At 38.6% G+C, this 24,972-nt stretch overlaps 1 protein-coding gene across 3 annotated transcripts in view; it reads left to right on the forward strand.

Annotated features, from left to right (window-relative positions):
• The first annotated feature begins 18,077 nt into the window (after positions 1-18,077).
• AMHR2 (anti-Mullerian hormone receptor type 2) overlaps positions 18,078-24,972 on the forward strand; it is a 43,726-nt gene continuing 36,831 nt past the window's right edge. For 2 of the 3 annotated variants that reach the window (XM_070736042.1, XM_070736041.1), the window contains exon 1: positions 18,078-18,400. In XM_070736042.1, the coding sequence (XP_070592143.1) occupies positions 18,157-18,400 (244 nt within the window). In that variant the 5' untranslated portion in view covers positions 18,078-18,156. The remainder of the gene's footprint in view (positions 18,401-24,972) is intronic. The other variant, XM_070736043.1, reaches the window with a different exon arrangement.

The raw sequence follows: 24,972 nt of genomic DNA on the forward strand, positions 1-24,972 counted from the left end.
TCTATATTATTATTGTTATTATTATTGTAATTATATAAAATTATAAAATATGTTATTTTGGATGAAAGAGATTAAAAAGCGCTGCAGCCAAAGTCTTTGGTTGCAGTTCAGATGCCTTAACTTGGAACTTATTGAGCTGTTAAACGGCGCTCAGGCTTATGTTCAGATGCTATATTGCATTTTAATTGTAACTATAAAAATATAAAATTTAGCTTTTCTTATGTTTAATTTCTAGATTTGTCTTCCTCCCCCACCCGCACTTCCACGTTCTCTTCCTCACTTGATTAGACTCTCACATCTATCTACCTTTTTTAAAACCATTACTTCCTGATAAATTTCCACTTTTCCTTATTTAGAGAAAAGGAATGTCTTTTAAGTCCCTGTCACCTTTTTTTCTACCCAAAGTGGTAAGGGTCCATGACCCACGTGTGTGTTCTGAATTTGCAAGGGAAAATGAGCTTAGGAAAGATGAAAACGTGACACACAGTTTACGTTCCTTGCCTTCCAAATGCATGAATTCAACTTTTAGGAATTATTTTCATTTTCTGGTGTAAAGTAGTGAATCCTCTTTGTTTAAAAGTATTTGTGCACACATACGATCCAGGTGATCCACTCTTAGAACACCAGGAACCTTAAGGGTGTGATGGGGAGATCTTTATATGTATTATGGCTCAACCCAAGCCATTTTACTACAGTGCAAGTTGGAACTCTGTTGCACCTTGTTTAAGATCTTGACAAATACTATGGTCATGTAGTTAAAGAGGAGGAAATGTAAATTTGGGTTCTTTTAGCTTGAGATACTGCATTGATGTGAAACACTAAGGGACTTTCCCAGTTCTTTCCAAATTGACAAATGATCCAATATTTGGCTCAGTTGCTGGGCACTCCGTTGAGAATAAATTATGAATTGGCTTTTGTATCTCCTATTTGTAACTTCTTTTTAGCAATTTAGTACTTCCTATCCAGCTTGCTCCCTTTATGAGGTTACATATGAGAACAATTATGAGGAAATTGCAACGAAGGGAACTAAAAGTGGAAGTTCAGATACCAAAGAAATAAGTGAAGGCGGCCAGTCTTTACAAGATTTTTTTTTTTAAGTGATGGGGAGGAAAAGCAATGCTTGAGAGTATTTGTGGAATCTCTGTTAAGGAATGGGGCCTTATGACACTCCCCTCCACCCCACTAAGTCTTCAGACAGCCCAGGCATTGTTCTTAAAATCTCTTGTGTTTAGTGTGAACCATTTAGACAAATTGTTCACTACTTTACCCTGGTTGTTCAGCTGATCAATCCTGTGTCCTTTTCCCTCTGCTACTTAAAACAAGGCAGCTCCTCAGCATAACAGATTTTGTTTGATTAAAGTATTGAGGGAAATCTTTAATTGTTACATAGCCTTCATGAAGCTCCTGCCTCTTGCATACCTCAGTGCTGGTCATGTGCATGGTGAATTTCTACGCCCCAGAAAGTTCACAAAAGGGACCATAGATTGTTTCTGGGGTACTATAGCTGGCCATTATATATGTTGCTTCTGTTGCTTTGCTCTGAAGTTCTCCACTTGTTCAGTAGCATAAAAGCCAGTTGTTGTTTTTCTCTGCCTTCAGTATAAAGTGTTGTGTTGGTAACATTTTTATGCCTCTCTTGCCACGTCCTGTTCTGTTTTCCTTTTATTGTGTTGCCCCTCCTCTGCATTCATCTGAAGCCGTACAAGAACGATACGATTTCTATTTCTATTTTGAGATTTTTTTTTGCTGATAATGATATATAATGTGTTACAGTGGTTTAGCAGAGCTGAATTACGACATCATTTTCATCAGGGACAGGGAGAAAATATCATTTTTCCTTCCTCAGGACAACGCTTGGAGTTAAGATTAACAGTCCCAAAAATTGTCTAGATGCTTGCATCTGCAGATCCTTGGAATCCCTTACCTGGGGTTGAATAGCGCTTTCACAATCTTGTGTGAGTTTTTAAAAAGAATATTCCTCTTTCACAAATGCTGCTTGTTGAGCTGAGAGAAGATGGAAACAAGACCAAAAAGCATAAGTATCTTAAAGCCTATCAAAAACAAGAAAGCCATGGTGTAAATTGTTGACTTCTGTAGTGCTTGTGAATTATTTGCACTGGTGAATTGATTTTGCTCGATCTATTTTGGGTGAGATGAAATTATCACTCCTTGCTTAGCCTTTTTCCTTTCTCTCAACGATTTCTCTATTTAATTCGATGGATTGGATTGGAAAGGGCAGACTTATACTAGTAATATAAGAAACATGGAACAAATATAAAGTAAGGTACAACCAGGAGGACTGAGTAAGTATGTAACACAAACATTTTATTCAGAGTTTCCTTGTCACAGAAATAGGAATTTGTGATCTTCCAGATTCTGTTAGGTCAGAGGTAAATCAGATTGTACTTTTAATACAGTGCAAATTCAAAAATGAGAATGTTTTAGGGCCTTGGAATTGGATGTCCCAGAGACCCAAGATTGTAGTGGTGTGATTGAAGTTGGCTTTTACTATGATAGATTTCAAGTACTGTAATACCATTACTGAGCTAATTGGATACAAACATTATTAGTGAAGGGAGTTTGATGTTCCAGATAAATTTAGCCCCATATAGTATGCAGCAATAAATAAATTGCCTCGTACCTCAGGCTGTTGTCTTATTCCTGCTATTTTAAACCCCTTGCTCCAAGATTGTCTTAGCAGTTATTTCTTTGGTGGTGGGGAGAAGAGCAGTATGATACCTATGATGCCCAAGTTATCATATAATTTTCAAATTTGGGAAATACATGTGTTTTTAAGGGGGGGAAAGTAAAAACGCTCCAGATCTCATGACATTTTTGTTTGCCCAAAATAGACTTATTATACATACAATATGTATATGCTTATGAAGGGTTGCAGGATAGATAGTTCCCACTTTCTGAAAGAATAGCTGATTTCCCCCTCCCCTCTTTAAACTTCCCTATAATGCCAAACCGTGCCTGTTAATCGGATCCATTCTCAAGGATCTGTTTTCCTAGCAGATGTGTTAATGGAATGCTGTTATGACCTCATCGTTTTTTCTTCTGCTGCAGAAAATGCCACTAGCATTTTCTTAAGTGCTACACTGTCTGTATAAGAGCCTGTCCCTATTCATATTTACACCTTTTCACAATGGAGGAAACGGCATCCTTGTTCTTGTTATTTTGAGCATTACTTTCTCACTCAGTTCAGCGACTTGTAGAAGGAATCTATCTATCTATAATCTGTAAATGAATTTTATTTTTTATCTTGACAGACCTTATGAATCTGGTGACTCAGGTTGGCCATCACAGAAGATTTATGAATCTCTCTTCTTGGCTCCTGTTTGTTTTCTAAAATGGGGGGGGGGGGGGTTTGTCACTAACCTTGACAACGTGGCGTCTGATGGAGGTCCAACTCCCAGAATTCCCTAGCCAGCAAAGCAAACTTGGCTGAGGAATTCTGGGAATTGAAGTCTGTCGGGCTTAAAGTTGCCAAGATTGGAGAGCCCTGTTCCAAAGAGCAATATTTAGTTTGCAGCTATTGCTACAACTCAGGAAGCCAGCAGGAGGGTTATCCTATTTAGTGATAGAAATCCAATGAATCTGTGAAGTGTGAACCCTTAAGAAAAGAGGCAAATGCTATTATAAATCTCTTTACTTTCAAAGGGCAGAAATAAGTAGAGAGGGTGAGCATTTTTATTTGTAATAATCTACATCTGGAAAATGAGCTGGGTGCATGGAAGAATTCTGTTTGGGGAATACTGGGGAGATGGCAGTATTTATTTCTCCTAAGGGGTGTAAACAGTATCTCATTGAAAGCACCCGGTGACAATTGCGATTATTTTTTGTGTGTGCCTTTTCTTTTATCATATGCTGCTTCTGTGTTTCTGCTAGAATTGAAGATATTTTCTGCAATGTTCAAAGTAAATGTATGCATGGTATATGCCAAATATTTAGCAGAGTATTGAGGAAAGTGGTCTTTACAAAGATTATATTTCATAGTAGCATCCTTACATATGTGTCCCTCATTCCCCCCCCCCCCCCGACCTAAAAATGCTCTTTTGGTTTTCAATCAAGGAGATAAATATTTAACTCAGGTCATTTTTCTCTCTCTCTTTCGTGTATAAATAATATTGTCTGAAATAGGCTCTTATGTGTATTATTACTTAACATAATAGCAGTTACAGAAAAAATGACAGAAAAACATGCAGTAAGTGCCTTTCCTGGAATTGAAAAGAAAAGAAAGTCAAAATGAAAAGTTTTAATGGAAATTATCATTGGCTTAAGACCCACCTTGGTTGCCTCTTTTGCAAGCCTGTGACACTTTGGGTAGCACTGTGCTGACGTTCTAATTTTTCATTCCATTTAAACTCCTGATTAGTTTCAGTTTTTAAAAAAAAATATATCCTGAGACATGAATTACCTACCACCTGTACCATAGCACAGATTTTAGATTTTTCTTCTGTCGCGAAAGAGGTCTGCTCTTTGGTTTTAGCTCAGCAGATAAGAACTCAGATCTTTAAAGTCTTAATGTAACCCATGAGTGTTAATTATGTCTGCTTGCATGCATAAGAGGTGCATGCTATTTAAAATGGTGCCCTTGGAGAAATTCCATCTCTCCGCATGGTAGCCATGTAGAAAAGTCTTTGGTGCAGAAGGATCTGGCCTACCTTCTGTTTCCCTATGGAGTCTAGATTTTTTATTTTTAAGTGTTGTCCACACTTTTAAGCGACAGTGGCCTCCCCATTAAGTGCCACCTTCCACTCATTTTTCAGTTTTGTTTTTTAGTATCGTTTGCAGTGACTGTTCCGGTGATCCGGTTAGAATGATAGCGTGGTCTTTGGTTATCCGCTGGGCTGAGAATATCCATTGCCTCCAAAAGATGGCCTCTGCTTACAAAGGGAACCATTCAGTTTACACACACACACACACACACTAAAATAACATCCTTTGCTCTGGGTTTGTATGCTCAGAACAAAGCTCAGTTATTTGTATGATCAGCACTATTGGCGAACTTGAGTTGTGTTTGGTTGTTAAAAGAAAAAAGAAAAGAAACAGCATCGCTTTCTGGAGGCTGTTTCTTTAGGGTGAGGTTTGTTGTCTTATTGAATACTTTCCACTTTGCAGATGGAAGGGCTCCATGAATTTTGAAAATGACTGTCCAGTGAGAGAGGGCAGGGTAGCCATTAATTGGACACATGCTGCATGCGTGAATGTATCTCAATTCCAAGATTATTAATGGAGGATATTTTAAACATGTAGTTGCAAGCTGGGTCTTGGAAAAGCTTTACTGAGCCTCTGTTTATATGAACTGGCCTTAATATAAAATGTGTACATAAAAGGAACCTCCTCCCTCCAAATGGTAAAACCTTGTTTAATTTTGATATTATCTTAAAATTACTTCCAATGCTGTTTTTTGGAATAAAATGTGCCTTTCCTTTTATGAACAAGAAGTGTACATAGTTAAGCCAATGCCATCAGCCTTAAGAGATCTCTGTAACGTTTTGTGCCTTGAGCTAGACTTTTCTATATTAAAATCTTGTCACAATCCAGTTTAAATGGTCCACTAGTGTCGAGTAATTAATTTAATTTTTTTAATCCACTGGCAAAAGGATGAGCACTTGCTTTTCTCATGCTTTGTGGTGGTGGTTGGGCAGGAGGGAATTTAGGCTCAGATTCCATGAAATAATGCATGTATTTTTTCATCATCTCCAATAGCTTGTAATTCTCTTCCACAATTACATGGTTGCCTTTATATTTGTTCCCAGGAAGTGGGGAAGTGAGAAGAGATGTAAGGTGGATGCGTTGTTGTTTTTTTCATTATTATTTTTGTTTTCCTGGTGCTTATGGCACAGCTCTGCGGTCACTTAAGCCAACCTGTAACACTGGCAATAAAATAATTTTGTCTATTCTATGTAAAAGACTATTTGTTTTATCTTGTAATAATGTATATGCTTTTTTTAAAAAAAAATCCAATTACCTATGTAATGATGTCTGAAACACTTTTAAAAAGTGCTATTTTTGTATAAAGATTAAAATAGTTTGCCTCCTTTGTATACTGATTACATTTTTTAAATGAAAGGAATAAACAAGTATCTACAGAGTTTGTATTTAATCTGGCTGGCCATATGGATTGTGTATGTGTTTTATTTTCTACTTTGCCCTAGTATTTTGTTAACTCGCCTGAAAAATCGTGGTTTCATATTGTTTCATGTTTCTGATTATTTTACATTGCTGGCTTCATGTTTTACTAATGTGGACACTGACAGCCAAATATTAAACTTATCTAATAGCGTTCCTTAAACATTTAGATACAATACTGAATTGCAGTATCCTCTGCCATACTTTTCTACAGATACTTCTAGGATCCACCTAAGACTTGGAGTTATTGTTGAAAACAAATGAGACGTTGAAGCAAAATTATCTTATAATACAATTGCAAAAGCAAAAAATAATTCATGGGTAAGAAATTTATGCAGTGTGGAAAAAACTTACATGACAACAGAATGTGGTTAAAATATGTACCTTTAGAAGTGTTTTTACTGGTATATCTTAAGTCAACAGTCTAGTTCTTCAGTGTATTTGATAAAAGGAAATCGTATGAATATATGCAAACCACAAGATATGTTTTCTGTCAAACAATACCCTAATTGAGAACTACCAAGGAGAAAGCCACTTCCCCTCCATTACTGGCAGAATAAGTACAGTACTTGCATATATACAGAGAGCAAACCCCATACTAACTAGTACTGATGGTGTTACCTAGCTGGGTGATGAAATGTTTGCAAGCAAACAACCAAATTCATAAGAGCACCAAGGACTCCACAGTTCAATTCTGAGCTACATTTATTCTCTTATTGGTAAAGCTTTGTGCCTAAGGCGGGACTAGAAACTAGAAATCATTTAATTCCTGGTTTCTGGCCTGATGCCTTAATCACTACACCAAACTGTTCCCATAATTCACTCTGGATTTTCTCCTAAAGTATCAAAGTATGGGAAGTTTGATTCTTTGAAGCCTTCACCTTTTCTCTTGGGGAGTTATTTTTTCCAATCTATTAAAATATTTTCTTTTTACAGCCATTCTTTTCTTGTGTTGCTGATTTTATTATTAACCATTACTGGTTGAGTCCATAACAAGCTAAATTTGAAATAAGATTGAGATTCAGACGAAGCCCAGGTTGAAATATAGTTGCTATGGATGATAACAAATAATTATCAATACAGTACTTATTAAAAATGGAAAAAAATAGAGGAGGTGGTTAAGGACCCCATGAGTGCATGGGCGAAAAATATTGGGCACAACATACACCTGGCTGATTGGGGAAAATAATGGAATTTAAACTAAAATAATGAAATCAGCTGCCTTCAAAGAAATTTTTTAATAAAATATTGTACAGATGGTAATTACCACCTTCTAGATTAGCAAAAATTTACTCAAATTTAAACTCCAAATGTTGGCAATGTAATGAAGAAGATGGCACCTTCTTTCACCTGTGGAGGTCCTGCTCAAAAGCAAAAAGATTTTGGAAGATAATCCATAAAAGGTTAAAAGAGATCACAAATGAAGAAATAGAATTTTCGCCGGAAAGTATGCTACTAGGAATACGGGGAGAAAAATATCCTAAAAGAATTAATTATCTAATGACGCATATAATGACAGCCGCTAGAATATCCTATGCTCAATTCTGGAAAAATAAAATGATATCAGAAAACAATAAAATTGCTAAAATATATAAACGGAGAAAATGACCATGGAAACGAAGGGAACAAGTGATTCAGCAAGGGATTTCCAGTAAAAGGTCCATAAGGGTTTCCAGAGACTGATATAATAATTCATCTTTTTCTAAGTAAACAATTTTGCCATTCCTATACTTATGTCACAAACCATTTCTCCATCCTCGGTGTTTCAGAATCTTCCCATTATTTGTACTATACATTCAGTTGTCTTGCAACAGTGATGATATAGGTGAAACTCGAAAAATTAGAATATCATGCAAAAGTTCATTTATTTCAGTAATGTAACCTAAAAGGTGAAATATAATATATGAGAGACTCATTACATGCAAGGCAAGATAATTCAAGTTGGGATTTGTCATAATTGTGATTATGGGACACAGCTCATGAAAACTCCAAATCCACCATCAGAAAATTAGAATATTGCATGTGATCCATAAAACAAGGATTGTACATAGAACAATATAGGACCTCTGAAAAGTACATGCATATGTATGCATATATATTTAGTACAGTACTTAATTTGTCCCCCTTTTGCAGCAATTACTGTCTCAATGCAGCATGGCATGGAAGCTATCAGCCTGTGGCACTGCTGAGGTGTTATGGAAGACCAGGATGCTTCAATAGCAGCCTTCAGCTCTTCTACATTGTTCGGTCTCGTGTCTCTCATCTTTCTCGGTCTCTTGGCAATGTCACATAGATTCTCTATGGAGTTCAGGTCAGGCGAGTTTGCTGGCCAATCAAGCACAGTAATCCTACAGTCATTGAACCAGGTTTTGGTGCTTTTGGCAGAGTGGGCACAAGTGCCAAGTCCTGGTGGAAAATTGAAGTCAGCATCCCCATAAAGCTTGTCTGCGGAAGGAAGCATGAAGTGCTCCAAAAATCTCCCGGTAGATGGCTGCGTTGACATTGGACATAATGAAGCCCAGTAGACCCATACCAGCAGGTGACATGGCTCCCTAAATCAACACAGACTGTGGAAACTTCATACTGGACTTCAAGCATCTTGCTGTGTGTGCCTTCTTCCTCTATACTCTGGGTCCTTGGTTTCCAAATCAGATGCAAAAGTTTCCAGTCCATGTTGATTTGGGAGAAAGGACAATGGGGGTATAAATGCCAAAAGAAGAAGGGGAAAAAGGAGTTAAGAAAAGTGGGATGGAAACATGAAAATGGATGGTTTAATGAAGAAAGGAATGGGTTTTTATTCTCTTTTTGTCTTTCTTCCTCCTTTTTTGTTTGTTATTTTAGAATTTTATTATGGTATATGAATAGTGATTAATGAGTTGAAAGATTGGTTGTTTTAAATGAAGTTTCAAATTTAATTGATGGAGGAAAATATAATTGTTTAAGTTATTATTGTTGTATAAGTTGGTTACAAAGTCAATGAATTATAAATTTGAATTAGTTCAATCAAATTAGCAAATTAATAATAAGAGGATTATATGTATTTTCCATTTTCATTTTCATTAGGATATAAAACATTGTTAAGCTTATATTTTATAGTAGATAGATGTATTTCTATTAAGGGAATCTATAATAACAATTGTTTGAAGTAAGCATAAATTGCACAATAAATGTGTTCACATTTAATGTTTTCCTGATAAAAGATCCGAACAACCTATAATTTATAAATAAGAGTAAATTACAGTATAAGAATTATGATATTGATGTTACTGATGTAAATCAAGCTACAAAATAACAGTGTTATTGTTAATAGGACACCACAAGATAAAGTGAGAGTTATATTTGTGGGGGTTTGGGGGTGTGTGTAAAAATTGGTGGGGGGGAAATAGAGTTAATATATCAAAGAAGGAGAAGAAGCAATGAGACACAAAATTAAGAAGCACAAGGAATACCAACTAACTGAGTAATTTAGCTATAAGCAATGATTTTGAAATAAAATTGAATTGATTGGTGGTAGTCCCAAGAGACAAAACTAGGACAAGGAGGTAGCACGAGTTAAAATACTGTAAGGGTAGTAGCAGAAGGAGGGAGAAGAAGTAAGAAAGTAGGTAGTAAAGGCAGAATAGCCGCCTGAGATAGAAGGAAGGAAGTGAAGAGAAGAAAGTTGGTACAGACATAACAATATAAAGCTAACCTGGAATGTGATCTAGTTTATTGAATTTGAATAATGATATATGTATGTTAAGATGTATTGAAGGTATATGAAGTTGTATGTTGAATGTGGAGAAAAAATAAAAAAATTTGGAAGGAAAAAAAGACGAACTAAAGAGACTCTTGATGCGAGTGAAGAAGGAGAGTGCAAACGTTGGCTTGAAACTCAATGTTAAGAAAACTAAGATCATGGCGTCTGGCCCTCTCAATTCCTGGCAAATAGATGGGGAAGAAATTGAGGTAGTGACAGATTTTATTTTCCTGGGCTCCAAGATGGGGAATGCAGCCAAGAAATTAAAAGACGCTCCTGGGGAGGAAAGCTATGACAAATCTAGACAACATATTAAAAAGCAGAAGACACCACCCTGCCAACAAAAGTGTGTATAATTAAGGCTATGGTTTTCACAGTTGCAATGTATGGTTGTGAAAGTTGGACCATAAGAAATGTTGAGTGCCAAAGAATTTAGGCCTTTGAACTACAGTGCTGGAGAAGACTCCTGCGAGTCCCTTGGACTGCAAAGCAATCAAACCGGTCAGTCCTAGAGGAGATCAAACCTGTCGGTTCTTTGGAAGGCCAGATCCTGAAGATGAAACTCAAATACTTTGGCCACCAGATGAGAAGGAAGGACTCACTGGAGAAGAGCCCGATGCTGGGAACGATTGAGGGCAAAAGAAGAAGGACTACAGAGAATGAGGTGACTGGATGAAGTCACTGAAGCAGTCAGTGTGAGCTTAGATGTACTCGGAGGGGATGATAGAGGATAGGAAGGCCTGTAGAAATGTTGCAAATGGAGTTGCGATGGATCAGACATGACTTCATAACTAACAGCAGCAGCAAACTTTTAGGAAGTGGGAAAACGTGTTTAGAAGGCAAACTTCATCCAGATAGCTATAAATTGAACCCTGCGATATGGGATTGAGGTGGAAAGGAAACCCAGGAAGTGGAATATTCGTGGATCACAAGCCAAAGAGTGTAATGCAACTCCCCCAAAGTGCAAAATGCAAGCCTAGGCTGCATCAACAGAGTCAAGAAAAGTCATTGTCCTACTCTGTTCTGCATTAGTCAGATCACACCTAGAACACTGGATCCCTCTTCTGGGTCCTGCATTTCAGGAACAACGGTAACCCATTGGAGCATGTTGGAGGATAGCAATCTTATGAATCTTATTATTTTACTGAAAGAGTAGTAGATGCTTGGAACAAACTTCCAGCAGACGTGGTCGGTAAATCCACAGTAACTGAATTTAAACATGCCTGGGATAAACATATATCCATCCTAAGATAGAACACAGGATTAAGGGATGGACCATGAGGTCTTTTTCTGCCGTCAATCTTCTATGTTTCTATGAAGGGGCCTGGAAAGGATAAGCTAAGAGGGAAAATTGGATGAGTATATTTAACTGGGAAACAGCATAGGTGGACAGGAAGATTGTCGTGCTGAATGTAGGGCTGAGTTGTTAAAAGTCATTTCTGGGGTGAGGCATGAGGAAAAAACTCCTAGCGATAGGAACACTACAAGAGAGTCTTATGGAAGCTGGAAGACATTACTTCACTGGAAGATATGATTTAAACTGGATGGCCATTTGTTGGGAACGCAGTAGCCGTGGATCTCTAATGAATTCAAGCCCCTCGCAACCCTTTCGTATTCTGATGGTGTGACTCTATTTTTATGGGCCAACACCAGTTTCTTAGCTTGATGTTTTAGTTGGTAACCAACCTCCAAAATCCCATGAAGGGATCGTTTTTGACTCAGCCTTCCATCCTGATTGTTGGGGGCAATATGCTGACTCTGTAAATCACTTAGAGGGGGCTGCAAAGCGCTATGAAGCGGTATATAAGTCTAAGTGCTGTTGCTAGTTTTATACCAAAAGATAGTCTGGGTTATTTTACATGGAGGTAAGGTCTCTCTTTTTTATATATAATGTTTTTTATTGATTTTTTAAAAAACAAACAAGACAAACAACATTTAACATTTATAGGAGCTACCATTGCTCCACTAAGTATAGAAGTCTTACTAATACAAAAAAACCCCTATAATTCAGATCAATACAGAAAAATAATTCTTAATGTACTACTATAACATCTAGTTCAACATTTTCATTTTAACATTGTAATTAAAATAATTAAATTCAATTAATTCTAAAAGCTTATTCAAAATATTTCTTAATATACTACTATAATATGATATCTACTTCAACATTTATATTATGACATTGTGGTTAAATATATAAAATCAATTAATTGGATTTAAAAAAACCTTATCTATGAAATTTCAATATATCATTTATTCAATTTAATATTCCACCAATTATATACTTTCTCCCAAGTTTTATAAAACTCTGTTTCCATTTGATTATTTAGCCATCTCGTCATCATATCTAATTCTGCACATTCCATGATTTTCTTAAAAACCTCCTCATCTTTTGGTATTTCCTTTTCTTTCCATTTTTGTGCAAGTGTAATTCTTGCCGCTACTAATATGTGAATTATTAAATCGTATATCTCTTTTTTATATTTAGTATCAGTAATGCCTAGGAGGAAAAATTCCGGAGTCTTTTTAATCTCCTTATTCGTTATTTCCTTTAACCATTTTTCTACCTTGTTCCAGTAGGTCCTAACTTTAGGGCAGGTCCACCATATGTGAAAATATGTACCAATTTCTTTTTTACATTTCCAACAAATAGGAGAGGTATTTGGGAACATCTTTGAAATCCTATATGGTGGAAGATGCCATCTATAAAACATCTTAATTTGATTTTCTTTAAAAGAAACTGATTTAGTTATTTTCCAGTTATATACCCATACCTTTTCCCATGTGTCTAAATGTTGTGATTCAGCCTGAGGCTCCTCAGGGACCGGCTGCGTCTCTGCTGGATCCAGGCCCGGAGGAGGAGGATAGTGAACAGGAGGGGGGGGACCAGGCAGACGGGGGAGAGGAAAGTCAGGAAGAGGATGAGGGGGAGCAGCCTGAGAGCCCCGAGGGGGGGGGGCTCTCCCCAGCCAGTAGCCTGGCCTCATTGGATGAGGAAGCACAGGCTATAATTGACATGAGACAGCAACGTGCAGCTCAGAGACGGGACCAATTAGAAAGGTATTGGCATCACTGAATTGGCAACAGCTGGGTTTGGGTGTGGTTCTCCTCAGCAGGGTTTAAAAGGCAGGCCAGCCCTTGAAGCCATGTGGAGCGTTATCAACTGGAAGTTCTGTGACCCTGCTTTGCTTCTCGGCGTCTCTGATCTTGGCTTGTGGCCTAGAAGACTGGAAGACTTGGGGGAGGCGTATGTTTGTTATCTCCAGCGTTGTTTTTGACAGCAAGAATCCTGTTTTACTTCATGGCCTTCGTGAAACATCTTTGAAGTTTCAGCGTGTTCCTGTTTGTAAGGACATTTTCTGTTACCTGTGTTTGCTTTGAATTCTATAAACTGCCTTTGCTTTTTACTAGTGTGTCTGGCTTCTCTTTTTGAGTTGGTGTTTGCTTCTGGAGGGACCCAGACAGAACACTAAATTTATTTCCTTTCCAAAATTCTTACACCAACTAATCATATTGTCTTTCAATATCCAACCTATCATTTTATAATTTATTAAATATTTATATAACTTCCCAATTAATTTCCCTTGATTTTGAATTAATAGTTTCCCAAGTATATTATTATCTTTTTTTAAAATAAAAATTCTGACGTCTTTTTGATATCTAGAATTGATCTGGGCATATTGCCACCAATCGATGTCGACGTCTATCTCTCTTAGCAGGCTGCAATATTTGTCCTTCTCCATTTCTCCGACTTGGGAGACAGAGAATAATTCTCATTCCAGCTGAGTACCATAATGATTCGAATCAGAGTGCCCTATCCAAACATCTGTTTTTACACAGCAATTAACTCAAGAGGGCAGCATTGTTATATTGGCTGTAGGAAAGTTGGCTGTGCTCTCACCGTTGTGAATAATGTTGAAATTTTATATTTGTTTTTTATTTTATTTGTTTTGTCAAGTACATATTGGTGGTATACAAAGATATAATAATGTTTATATACATGATACTAGTAAAAAAAAGAAACTTACGCACGCTCCTTACTGACCTCTTAGGAATCGGGAGAGGTCAACAGTGGATAGTCTAAGGGTAATGTTTGGGGGGTTAGGTGATGATACTACAGAGTCAGATAGTGAGTTCCATGCATTAACTACTCGGTTACTAAAATCATATTTCCTGCAGTTGAGTTTGGAGTGGTTTACTTTAAGTTTGTATCTGTTGTGTGCTCATATGTTGTTGCGGCTGAAGCTGAAGTAGTCATTGACAGAAAGTACGTTGTAGCAGATGATTTTATGGGCTATGCTTAGGTTATGTAATCATTATAAATCTAGAATTAAAAAACGAGGACAAAAAAGTGCATTTAGAGGAGGACTAGTATTTTAAAAATCTATAGAAAAAGATTAGTTGTAGGTATTTGGAAAGAATTTGATCAAGGCCTTGGCCGAAATGGTAATTGCAACTCAGACCAAAGGACAAAACTTATTTGAGGCCTTCCTGGATAAATCTGTGACTGCTTGTAGTTTATGTACTGTAAATAAAACAGCGGGGGTTATAATGATATTTTTGGAAGCAAGAGATCATTTGTCCTTTTGTTTTCCCAGGGTTTTCTGTCTAGTGCTTGCTGGGATTTACTGAAAGATTTTATAGATTGATCAAGATACTAATGCCCTTGAGATAATCAAGGTCATTTAACAGCTACTTCTGTTGGGATAGCTATGGCCTTCTGGATTAATCATCAGTCCCAGCGGCTCCAGCCAGGTGACCAAAGCTAACACATGGAGACCAATTTCCTGGCCTCCTGAGCTGGCATAACTAAGCTCTGCAAATTTTGAGATGATTCTGCATCATTTTACACCATTTACAACAATATCGTCTGGCGGGCCCCAGGGGAAGAGCCTTCTCTGTGGCGGCCCTGGCCCTCTGGAATCAACTCCCCCCGGAGATTAGAACTGCCCCCACCCTCCTTGTCTTTCGTAAACTACTCAAGACCCACCTATACCGCCAGGCATGGGGGAGTTGAGACCTCTTTCCCCCAGGCTCTTTATATTTTATGTTAGGTATGTATGTGTTGTCTGGTTTTAATATGATAGGGTTTTATATATTTCTTTTTTAATATTAGATGTGTTTCACTATAATATTGTTTTTATCATTGTTGTGAGCTGCCCCGAGTCTTCGGAGAGGGGTGGCATACAAATCTAATAAATTATTATTATTATTATTATTATTATTAATTATTATTATTATTATTATTTTGTGGGATCTTCAGAATTCTAGTGCAAAGGAAGTAAGAGCCCACTCTAGATAGACACATATATCCTTATTCGGGGAATATTTATTGTTCTTAATAATGAGCGGTTACAAGCAAACATGGGAAGACCAGCCCTGAGTACTGTAAGGTGGGGAATATGCTTTGACTACAGCAAAGTTCTTTATCATCCTGAATACGAACAGAGCATTGAGATGGTCAGAAAGTAAAGAGACGCGGAGCCAGTGAATCAATGCATTCCACAGAAGTGTTTACACCACCAACCACAGCTGCTTCAGCTTTTTTAAGCAACCAAAAGGAAATAGGAGAATACAGAAACCCTTGCATACTGAGGAAATGGTATTCAAGGTAACTGAAACAAGAATAGAATAGAGTAGAGTAGAGTAGAGTAGAGTAGAGCAGAGTAGAATAGAATAGAATAGAATAGAATAGAGTCTAAGGAGAAGGGCGGCATTAAAAAAATAGAATAAATAAATAAAATAAATAAATAATTCAGGGACATTCATCTCTCTCTAAAGCAGTGGTTCTCAACCTGGGGGTCGGGACCCCTTTGGGGGTCAAACAACCATTTCACAGGGGTCACCTAAGACCTTTAGAAAAGACAAATTTCCCATGGTGTTAGGAACTAAAACTTCTGTTCTGGTGCCATGGAACATATTTTTACAATTGGACCAATCAGGTGTTTACAGTGGGACTGTCCCTCTGATCTTCCTGCCAATCAGCTTAAAGCTCTCTTGGGAGAATTGGCGCTAGACTTATGGTTGGGGGTCACCACAACATGAGGAACTGTATAAAGGGGTCACAGCATTAGCAAGGTTGAGAACCACTGCTCTAGAGTAATTAAAAACTGAAAAAGTGGCTTTTTAGAATAATAGTCATAACATAGTCATTATATTCCTCTGTCCATATGTCTGATGTGCTTATTTCATGAAAGACTTTTATGCATGTGTCTATGTACCTGAACTTTTTCAATGCAGGGAGATTCCTGTTATATGGAAAATGAGCTAAAACCTGGGAGAAAGTAATTGGATCAGAGCCACAATTGGCCTTGTGCCTTAGTTCCCCAGATCAGCCCCCTCCAATGTAGGGCCTTATAGATAGGCTTCAACTACATCTCCCTAATTCCAGAATGTCAAGAATCCAGGGAGTTGTAAAGGCAGCAATTCTGGAAATTAGTCTATCTACAGTACTGCATCCAGTTTTGGTCACCGTAGTATAAAAAAGATGTTGAGACTCTAGATAAAGTGCAGAGGAGACTAACTGGGGTGATTAGGGGACTGGAGACTAAAACATATGAAGAACGGTTGCAGGAACTGGGCATGGATAGTCTAGTGAAGACAAGGACCAGGGGAGACGTGATAGCAGTCTTCCAATATTTGAGGGGCTGCCACAGAGAGGAGGGGGTCAATCCAGGGGCAAAATCCAGCAGGTTCCGATAGGTTCTGGAGTAGTTCGGAGAACCGGTAGCGGAAATTTTAAGCCGTTCAGAGAAACAACAAATGGGGTGAGAATGGAGATTATGCAATATTCTTCCCCTGCCACCCCCACCAAGTCATGATCACAGAACCTGCAGTAAAAAAAAAATGGATTTCACCAATCGGTCAGCCTGTTTTCTGAAGCACCCGAAGGCCAGGCAAGGAATAATGGATGGAAACTGATTAAGGAGAAATTCAACCTAGAAATGAGGAATTCTTTGACCCATCAACCAAAGGAACAGAAGATGCCTTCAAAAGTTGCAGGAACTTCATCACTGGAAGCTTTCAAGAGACTGGAATGCCATCTGTCAGAAATGGTGCAGGGTCTCCTGCATGGCGGGGGGGGGGGGGTTGGACTAGATAACCTACAAGGTCCTTCCCAACTCTGTTAAAATCTTTTAATCTGTTAATCTAGCTTCTACAGTCTAGCCCAGTATTTCCCAACCTTGGACACTTGAAGATATCTGGACTTCAACTCCCAGAATTCCCCAGCCAGCATTCACTGGCTGGGGAATTCTGGGAGTTGAAGTCCAAATATCTTCAAGTGGCCAAGGTTGGGAAACACTGCTCTAGCCTATGGCTTCTCAAAGTCTGCATATATGCAACTGAGCTAAATACAATTGGCCAATTTGCTATGACTGATAAGATATCTCCAAATTCTTAGGTAGGTTGTTTCCTTGTCTTGCTTACTGAAGCCATTATCCGTCCCCAAGTTTAGAAAATCGAAACGTTTCTTAAAATGTGAAGAATAAGATGGAAACGTGCATTATTATTATTATAGTGCTGCTGAAGTGTTCCTATGGTCAGAACTCTATCAAGATGGGAGAGGACACATCCCCAACTCAAATCAGTGTTTCAAAGCAGCTGGATACTTTCTCAGGGTCATCTGTACCACTAGCTAATTAACTGGTTCTACAAAGCTTAACAGCTACGTACACTAGACGTGGATAACCAAGATATAATATATGGGAGGTGGACCGTCCCATCTTGATAATCCTGCTCTTCTGTGGTTTTTATGACACCCCTTCCCCCTCCAAATTCTAGACTTGTAAACTTGCAATGTGCGACATATTAAACACATCTGTCTAAGTTGGTTTTAAGTTTTGCTGATAACCACCTTCAAATGTGTTTTTTTTCTGCCTGCCTGCCTCCCACAAGCATCACTCACATGTGTGTCCAAACCTGAAAATGTGTCCTTGGCCTATATAGTCGATATCCCAGCTTAGCGCATCTCACATTCTCTCCTTGAGTTTGCAGGGGAGTTCTTTTCCTGAGGGTGGATACAGCTGTCTTGTGGGAGGTGATTCTCTTTCTTTCTACGGTGTCTGGGGAACATAGGAATAAAGAGGGATCCAGAGGTTCATTTTGCCCTTCCTTGACTACACTCCCTCCCCTGTTCATTTGTGGTCACTAGCTGACAGGGGTTAGTCCCATCCCACACACTGGAGCTTGCCAAGTCCTTCCCACCTGGGCCTGGAGGAAAGACACCAAAGCGGGCAAGCTGGGTTTACATATCCAGACTAGGTGCTGCGGGGAAATAGATGGGATTCCACAGTTTTCTCCTTTGGCTTTTGATGCTGGTGCAGCAAAGCAGGTATATGGATGCCCTGGGTAAAAACCGCAGCTGTGTCTCCTATGGATCCAATGCTCTGGCTGAGGGACTGGAGCATCTTCAAGGCTTAATCTTGGAAGACGGACGCAACGGTACGATCCAGTGTCCTCACGACCAGTGCTGTTTTGGCATCTGGGACCTGAACCAAGGACAACTTCAAGTCAAGATGCAAGGTGAGGAGATACAACCAGTCTTCCCTTGGGAGCGAGGGTGAAATGGAAGCAGAATAACAGCAAGCACGTTGAATGTTTTATTTTTCTTGCTAACAAAGGGTGGTGAGAATGTAAGAAAAATGTAAGATTACGTGAGTTAGGGAAACAATTCCATCATCTGCTTCTGTTCAAAACTATGAAACATAGAAACATAGAAGACTGACGGAAGAAAAAGACCTCATGGTCCATCTAGTCTGCCCTTATACTATTTTCTGTATTTTATCTTAGGATGGATATATGTTTATCCCAGGCATGTTTAAATTCAGTTACTGTGGATTTACCAACCACGTCTGCTGGAAGTTTGTTCCAAGGATCTACTACTCTTTCAGTAAAATAATATTTTCTCATGTTGCTTTTGATCTTTCCCCCAACTAACTTCAGATTGTGTCCCCTTGTTCTTGTGTTCACTTTCCTATTAAAAACACTTCCCTCCTGGACCTTATTTAACCCTTTAACATATTTAAATGTTTCGATCATGTCCCCCCTTTTCCTTCTGTCCTCCAGACTATACAGATTGAATTTCAGGATCTTTTTATATTTTTGCCACAAAGCAGGAAATCATGAAGCACATGCTACATTCTTCAAGTAGGGTTCACCAGCTTAAAATTCTTCATACTAGCCCAGATTGAAAATGGGGATTGAGTGTAGAGGGCAAATTCAAGATGCAACTGCTATTTTTGTGGTTCTTCTGTCTGACATGCATCAAATTCAAAGACAACGCATGTGTGGATGTTTCTCTAAGGATTAATAGGAAAGTGAACACAAGAACAAGGGGGCACAATCTGAGGTTAGTTGGGGGAAAGACCAGAAGCAACGTGAGAAAATATTATTTCACTGAAAGAGTAGTAGATGCTTGGAACAAAATTCCAGCAGACGGGCTTGGTAAATCCACAGTAACTGAATTTAAACATGCCTGGGCTAAACATATATCCATCCTAAGATAAAATACAGGAAATAATATAAGGGCAGACTAGATGGACCATGAGGTCTTTTCCTGCCGTCAATCTTCTATGTTTCTATGTTTCTAAGGATTGATCTACACAGGCATTTTGGTCAACTACTGTCTCACCTCTGCTTGATTCCCAGCTGAATGGCTGAAATATACTCCCTGTTGCAGTATAGGAAGTAAAGAGATGAGATTTGGGGTTGCCTCATTGAAATGTATGTTCTTCCATTGAAATTTGTAATTATCAGCTTTACGCTTCTGCTCACTTAAACTTATCTTCCCTATGGTGGGTTGTAAGTAGGTGGGTCATTTCATTACTTTCATCTCAGATAGTGAAGTTTCATATTAAGCGGTACATCAATCATTTTTTATTAAGCATAGTGAGATTATTCGGAGACATTATTTGTTATATTTCAGGCTGAAAGGAACTCACTTTGGCAGGACTTTTGTCTATTTCATGTTCTCCTTCTAAAAACCCTCGAAGGTAAAGTAGGCTAAGAAAATAATGCCTAGTTAGTTGGCTGAGGTCCACTCAATTAGTTTCATAGTTGAGTGATTTGAATCCGCTGCTCTCGGGTTTCTATTATTTTGACCCTGATGTGTCAATCATTCTAATAATATTTAGTGTTACCTTTTTTTTTTTGAAGGAAAGACAGATCAGGAAATAGAGGAGGTGTTTGCCTCTCTAGAAATGGGTTCCCCAATAAGCATGTGGAGCTATAAAACTCATCTGTGAATTTGGGGCGCACAGCTGCAGAGCAGCAGACTGAAAGGATTCCAGGTTTGTAGGGTCTTTAAAAGAACACAACAAAATCCCCATCTTTAAATCCTTAAATGGGTACTTAGGACTTAAGTATTTGACTAGTAGCTCACTGAGCAAATATGCACTGAAGTGAACAATGGAATAAACATAGCACAACAGATAAAACACATTTATTTATTTATTTATTTATTCATTCATTCATTCATTCAGAATATACAAATACATAGGAAGAAAATAAACATGAGGTAATATATATAAAGAAAAATATAAAATAGAGAAGATATATGAAAGGAAGAAAATATACATGATAGATGAGATAAAGGAAAGACAATTGGACAGGGGATGAAAGGCACACTCATGCACTTATGTACGTCCCTTACTGGCCTCTTAGGAACCTGGAGAGGTCAATCATGGAGAGTCTAAGGGAGAAATGTTGGGGGTTAGGGGTTGACACTATTGAGTCCGGTAATGAGTTCTACGCTTCGACAACTCGATTGTTAAAGTCATATTTTTTTACAGTCAAGTTTGGAGCGGTTCGTATTAAGTTTGAATCTGTTGCGTGCTCTTGTGTTGTTGCGGTTGAAGCTGAAGTAGTCATTGACCGGTAGGACGTTGCAGCATATGATCTTGTGGGCTATACTTGAATCATTAACCAGCAGGTATGAATATTTCCTCTATTCAGGAATCTCTCACAGTAGCGAGAGCAAAACTACCTCCTTAAACACATCTTCCCTAATCCTGAGAGATAGGAAGAACAGCTTCATCCAAATTGTCAAATTCCTGATTTTCCTCTTCCCCTGAATCCTCCACACCTCCACCCTCTATGAGGTTCTCTTCACTTCAGGAACCAGCAAAAGATTTTTGAGTTAAACTGAAAAGTCAAGACTATCCACAATTGACCTCTCCAGGTTCCTAAGAGGCCAGTAAGGGGCGTGCATAAGTGCACCAGTGTGCCTTTCGTCCCTTGTCCAATTGTCTTTCCTTTATCTCATATATCATATATATTTTCTTCCTTTCATACATCTTCTCCTCTATTTTATATTTTTCTTTATATCATGTCTATTCTCTTCTATATGTATTGTGTATTGGACAAAATAAAAAAATAAAAAAATAAATAATTTGCACATCTTCTGCAAGCCATCTAGAGATCTTGCCCAGCACATTCCAGTCTATTTTTGGCTCATCTCTGCCTGAGAAAAAGACTGCAAACTGGCTCTTCTTACAGAGATATCTACAGTTTTCTCTGAATCATGCCTGGGAGTTGCAGTTACCATGGAGAGCAGCAAGGAAGATAAGGTCAGAGTATTGCACTGTGCAAGTGTGTAGCAAAAAGCAAAAACACAACAAACCCTACCATTCCTGCCTTCTTTGTCTAACTATGTTACTAACTGAGCAACTGCAGTGAGACGCTTAACAATTGTGGCAGGAAAGGTCACAAAACATCACACTTAGCAACAATAATCTTGGCGCTCAATTGTGGTCATAAGTCGAGGACTACCTGTGTTCTGTCAAATAGGGAGAAAGATCCATGGTCCTGGCACAATGGATCTATTATTTCCTGGCCCAAGAGTGTTGGGACTATAACTCTCATAATTGTCCATCCAGATTAGTCTCATTTGAGGTGACCCAATGCATATGGATATAAGTACATTGGGGAAGGCTGATTTTATATTTTATTTTATTTTTTATTTTATTTTATTTATTTATTTATTCATTCATTCATTCATTCATTCATTCATTTATTTATTTATTAGATTTGGCTTTCATTCAGGAGCTCAAGGTGGCATGCACAGTATTCCCACATTATTATTATTATTATTATTATTATTATTATTATTATTATTATTATTATTATTATTATTTAGATTTGTATGCCGCCCCTCTCCCACGACTCGGGGCGGCTCACAACAGCAATAAAAACAATATAACAGTGGAACAAATCTAATATTAAAAACATATAAAACCCTATCATTACTTAAAAACCAAACAGCAACATTCATACCAAACATAAAACAAAGTATAAAAAATAGCCTGGGGGAAAAGTGTCTCAACTCCCCCATGCCTGGCGGTATAAGTGAGTCTTAAGTAGTTTACGAAAGACAGGAAGGGTGGGGGCAGTTCTTATCTCCAGGGGGAGTTGGTTCCAGAGGGCCGGGGCCACCACAGAGAAGGCTCTTCCCCTGGGGCCCGCCAAATGACATTGTTTAGTCGACGGGACCTGGAGAAGGCCAACTCTGTGGGACCTTATCGGTTGCTGGGATTCGTGCGGTAGCAGGCAGTTCCAGAGGTACTCTGGTCCAATGCCATGTAGGGCTTTAAAGATCATGACCAACACTTTGAATTGTGACCGGAAACTGATCAGCAGTCAATGCAAGCCATGTGTTGAAGAAATGTGGGCGAATCTTGGAAGCCCCACAATGGCTCTCGTGGCTGCGTTCTGCACGATCTGAAGTTTCCGAACACTTTTCAAAGGTAGCCCTATGTAGAGAGCATTACAGTAGTCGAACCTCAAGGTGATGAGGGCATGAGCGACTGTGAGCATTGACTCCCGGTCCAAATCTTCTATTCCCCCCCCCCCCCCTGTACATTTGAGAAGGATCCCATATTTTAAGAGGGATGATTTTGGGGAAAGGGAGGGATGAACTGTAGAAATCAGATCTTAAATATTACCGTTTGCAGTTGATTTTCAATTCTGCTCAGGAGAGGTGGGTTTGGACCTGTTCGGACTGGTTCGCCCAAACCGGTAGCAACCAGCTAGTGATGTCACAATGATGCCACAGAACCGGTTCGGTCAGTGCTGGTCTGTGGACACTGCCATCTTTTTTTGAATTTTTTTTTAAAAAAATAATTACATTTGTTTTACAAATTTCATCTGAGCATATGCAGAAGCCAATTGGAGAAGCTGATGGTACGATGGAATAAGGTGAAAGATTATATGTTGAGTAGAATTTGTGACGAAAATGTGAAAAATAAACTCCAATCACTCTTTGAATAGTAAACAAATGCAAATTAGAGCTAAGGAAATAAAAGAACATAAACTAGTAAATATTTGAACCCCCTAATTGGTGGTGGTGGTGGGTATTGTCAGTCGGGTGATGGGCACATGCACTGTGCACTGTTTTATGTTTGTTTTGTTATATACAAATGTGCAAAACCAATAAAAATATTATTTAAAAAAAAAAAAGAAAAAGCCAAGTTTCCGGCACTGTGCATGCGGTCGCCATCTTGTTTTTGGCTATTCCCTCCTCCCCCCCAAATTTTTCAACACTGTGCATGTGTACATGTTTAAAGCATCCACACCCACAAGGCACACTCACTCAGATCCAGGCAAAACAGTGGACTCCCTATAGCGGCCTTGAATGTAATTTCTCTCTCTCTTTCTTTTGCAACCTCAGTGAGGGGTTTTTTCCCCCCTTCTGTCTCTTAAATGCAAACACAGTAATGGATAAATTACATCATTGAATACAGTCCAATCCTATCCATGTTTAATGAGACTGTTGCATGGCCTTCATGCAGCATGTCGTCTGGTGGGACCCAGAGGGAGAGCCTTCTCTGTGGCGGCCCCGGCCCTCTGGAACCAACTCCCCCCAGAGATTAGGACTGCCCCCACCCTCCTCACCTTTTGTAAGTTATTAAAAACTCATCTTTGCCGCCAGCCACGGGGAAACTAACACACACCCCAATTGCCAAGGGTGGTGTATGGTTTGATTGGTTGTGTGATTATTTTATTTTATTACAAGGGTTTTAAATTGCATTTTAAAATTGGATTTGTACACTGTTTATGCTGTTGTGAGCCGCCCCGAGTCCTCGGAGAGGGGCGGCATACAAATCTAATAAATTATTATTATTATTATTATTAATTATTATTATTTATTATTATCCCTGTTTTAAGACCTTGTGGATCGGAGGGATTCCTTCTCATGTAAAGCTCTACCCCCAGCCTCCTACATTTATGATCCTCTCCTCTCCCACGGTTCTGGGTTATTGATGTGGCTCTTTCCATGCTTCTGATGGTGGGTTGAAATAAGAACTACTCCCAGATGTGGAGACGGGAGGCAGTCCTAAGAGGTTTCTGCATTATTCCTTGTTATTATCCTCCTCGATGGAAAGCATGAAAGGGAAAGAAGCAGTGGGGAATTACAACAAAGTAACAAAATAGAAGACGAAGCTGGTGTTTGGACCTCTCTGCCCTAAATCTCCATCAATGAAGTTCACAATTTTAACAACTCCAGCTTTATCAAAATGTCCCCAAAGCATTCTAGGGTGAGGGGTTTTTTGGGGGGGGAGACATCGAACTATGTACAGATAGTCCTCAACTTAAAATAGTTCATTTAGTGACTGTTCAAAGTTACAATGTCACTGAGAAGAGTGACTTGTGACCATTTTCACACTTCTAAGCAATAGCATTTATAGCATTTAGATTTATATACTGCTTCACAGTGCTTCAAAGCCCCCTTAATAATAATAATAATTTAGTTTGGCAAGTTTTATAGGGGTCATATGCCATCTGTAGAACATTTTAATCAAATGTCCTTATATGGGGTGGCTAAAGTCAATTTAAAGTTCCTGTTCCATATAAGTTGCCATTCTTCAGGTTAAAAACTAAAATGGTTTACTCAAAATCTCTTGGCTTTGCTGTATGCAACACTCCATTTACTTATGCATAATTTAGAATATTAGCTATATTGTAATGAGCTATTGAGAATATTTTCAGTTCATATTTTCAATACAGATCTACCCTACCCTCGCCCACCCTTTTTTTTTTGTCCTGTTTGTTTGTTTTTCCATTTCTGTTTGTTTTGTTCTATTCTGTTTTGTCTTTGG

This window comes from Erythrolamprus reginae, chromosome 2 (genome assembly GCF_031021105.1).
Source record: "Erythrolamprus reginae isolate rEryReg1 chromosome 2, rEryReg1.hap1, whole genome shotgun sequence".
In the NCBI taxonomy this organism is placed as follows: domain Eukaryota; kingdom Metazoa; phylum Chordata; class Lepidosauria; order Squamata; family Dipsadidae; genus Erythrolamprus; species Erythrolamprus reginae.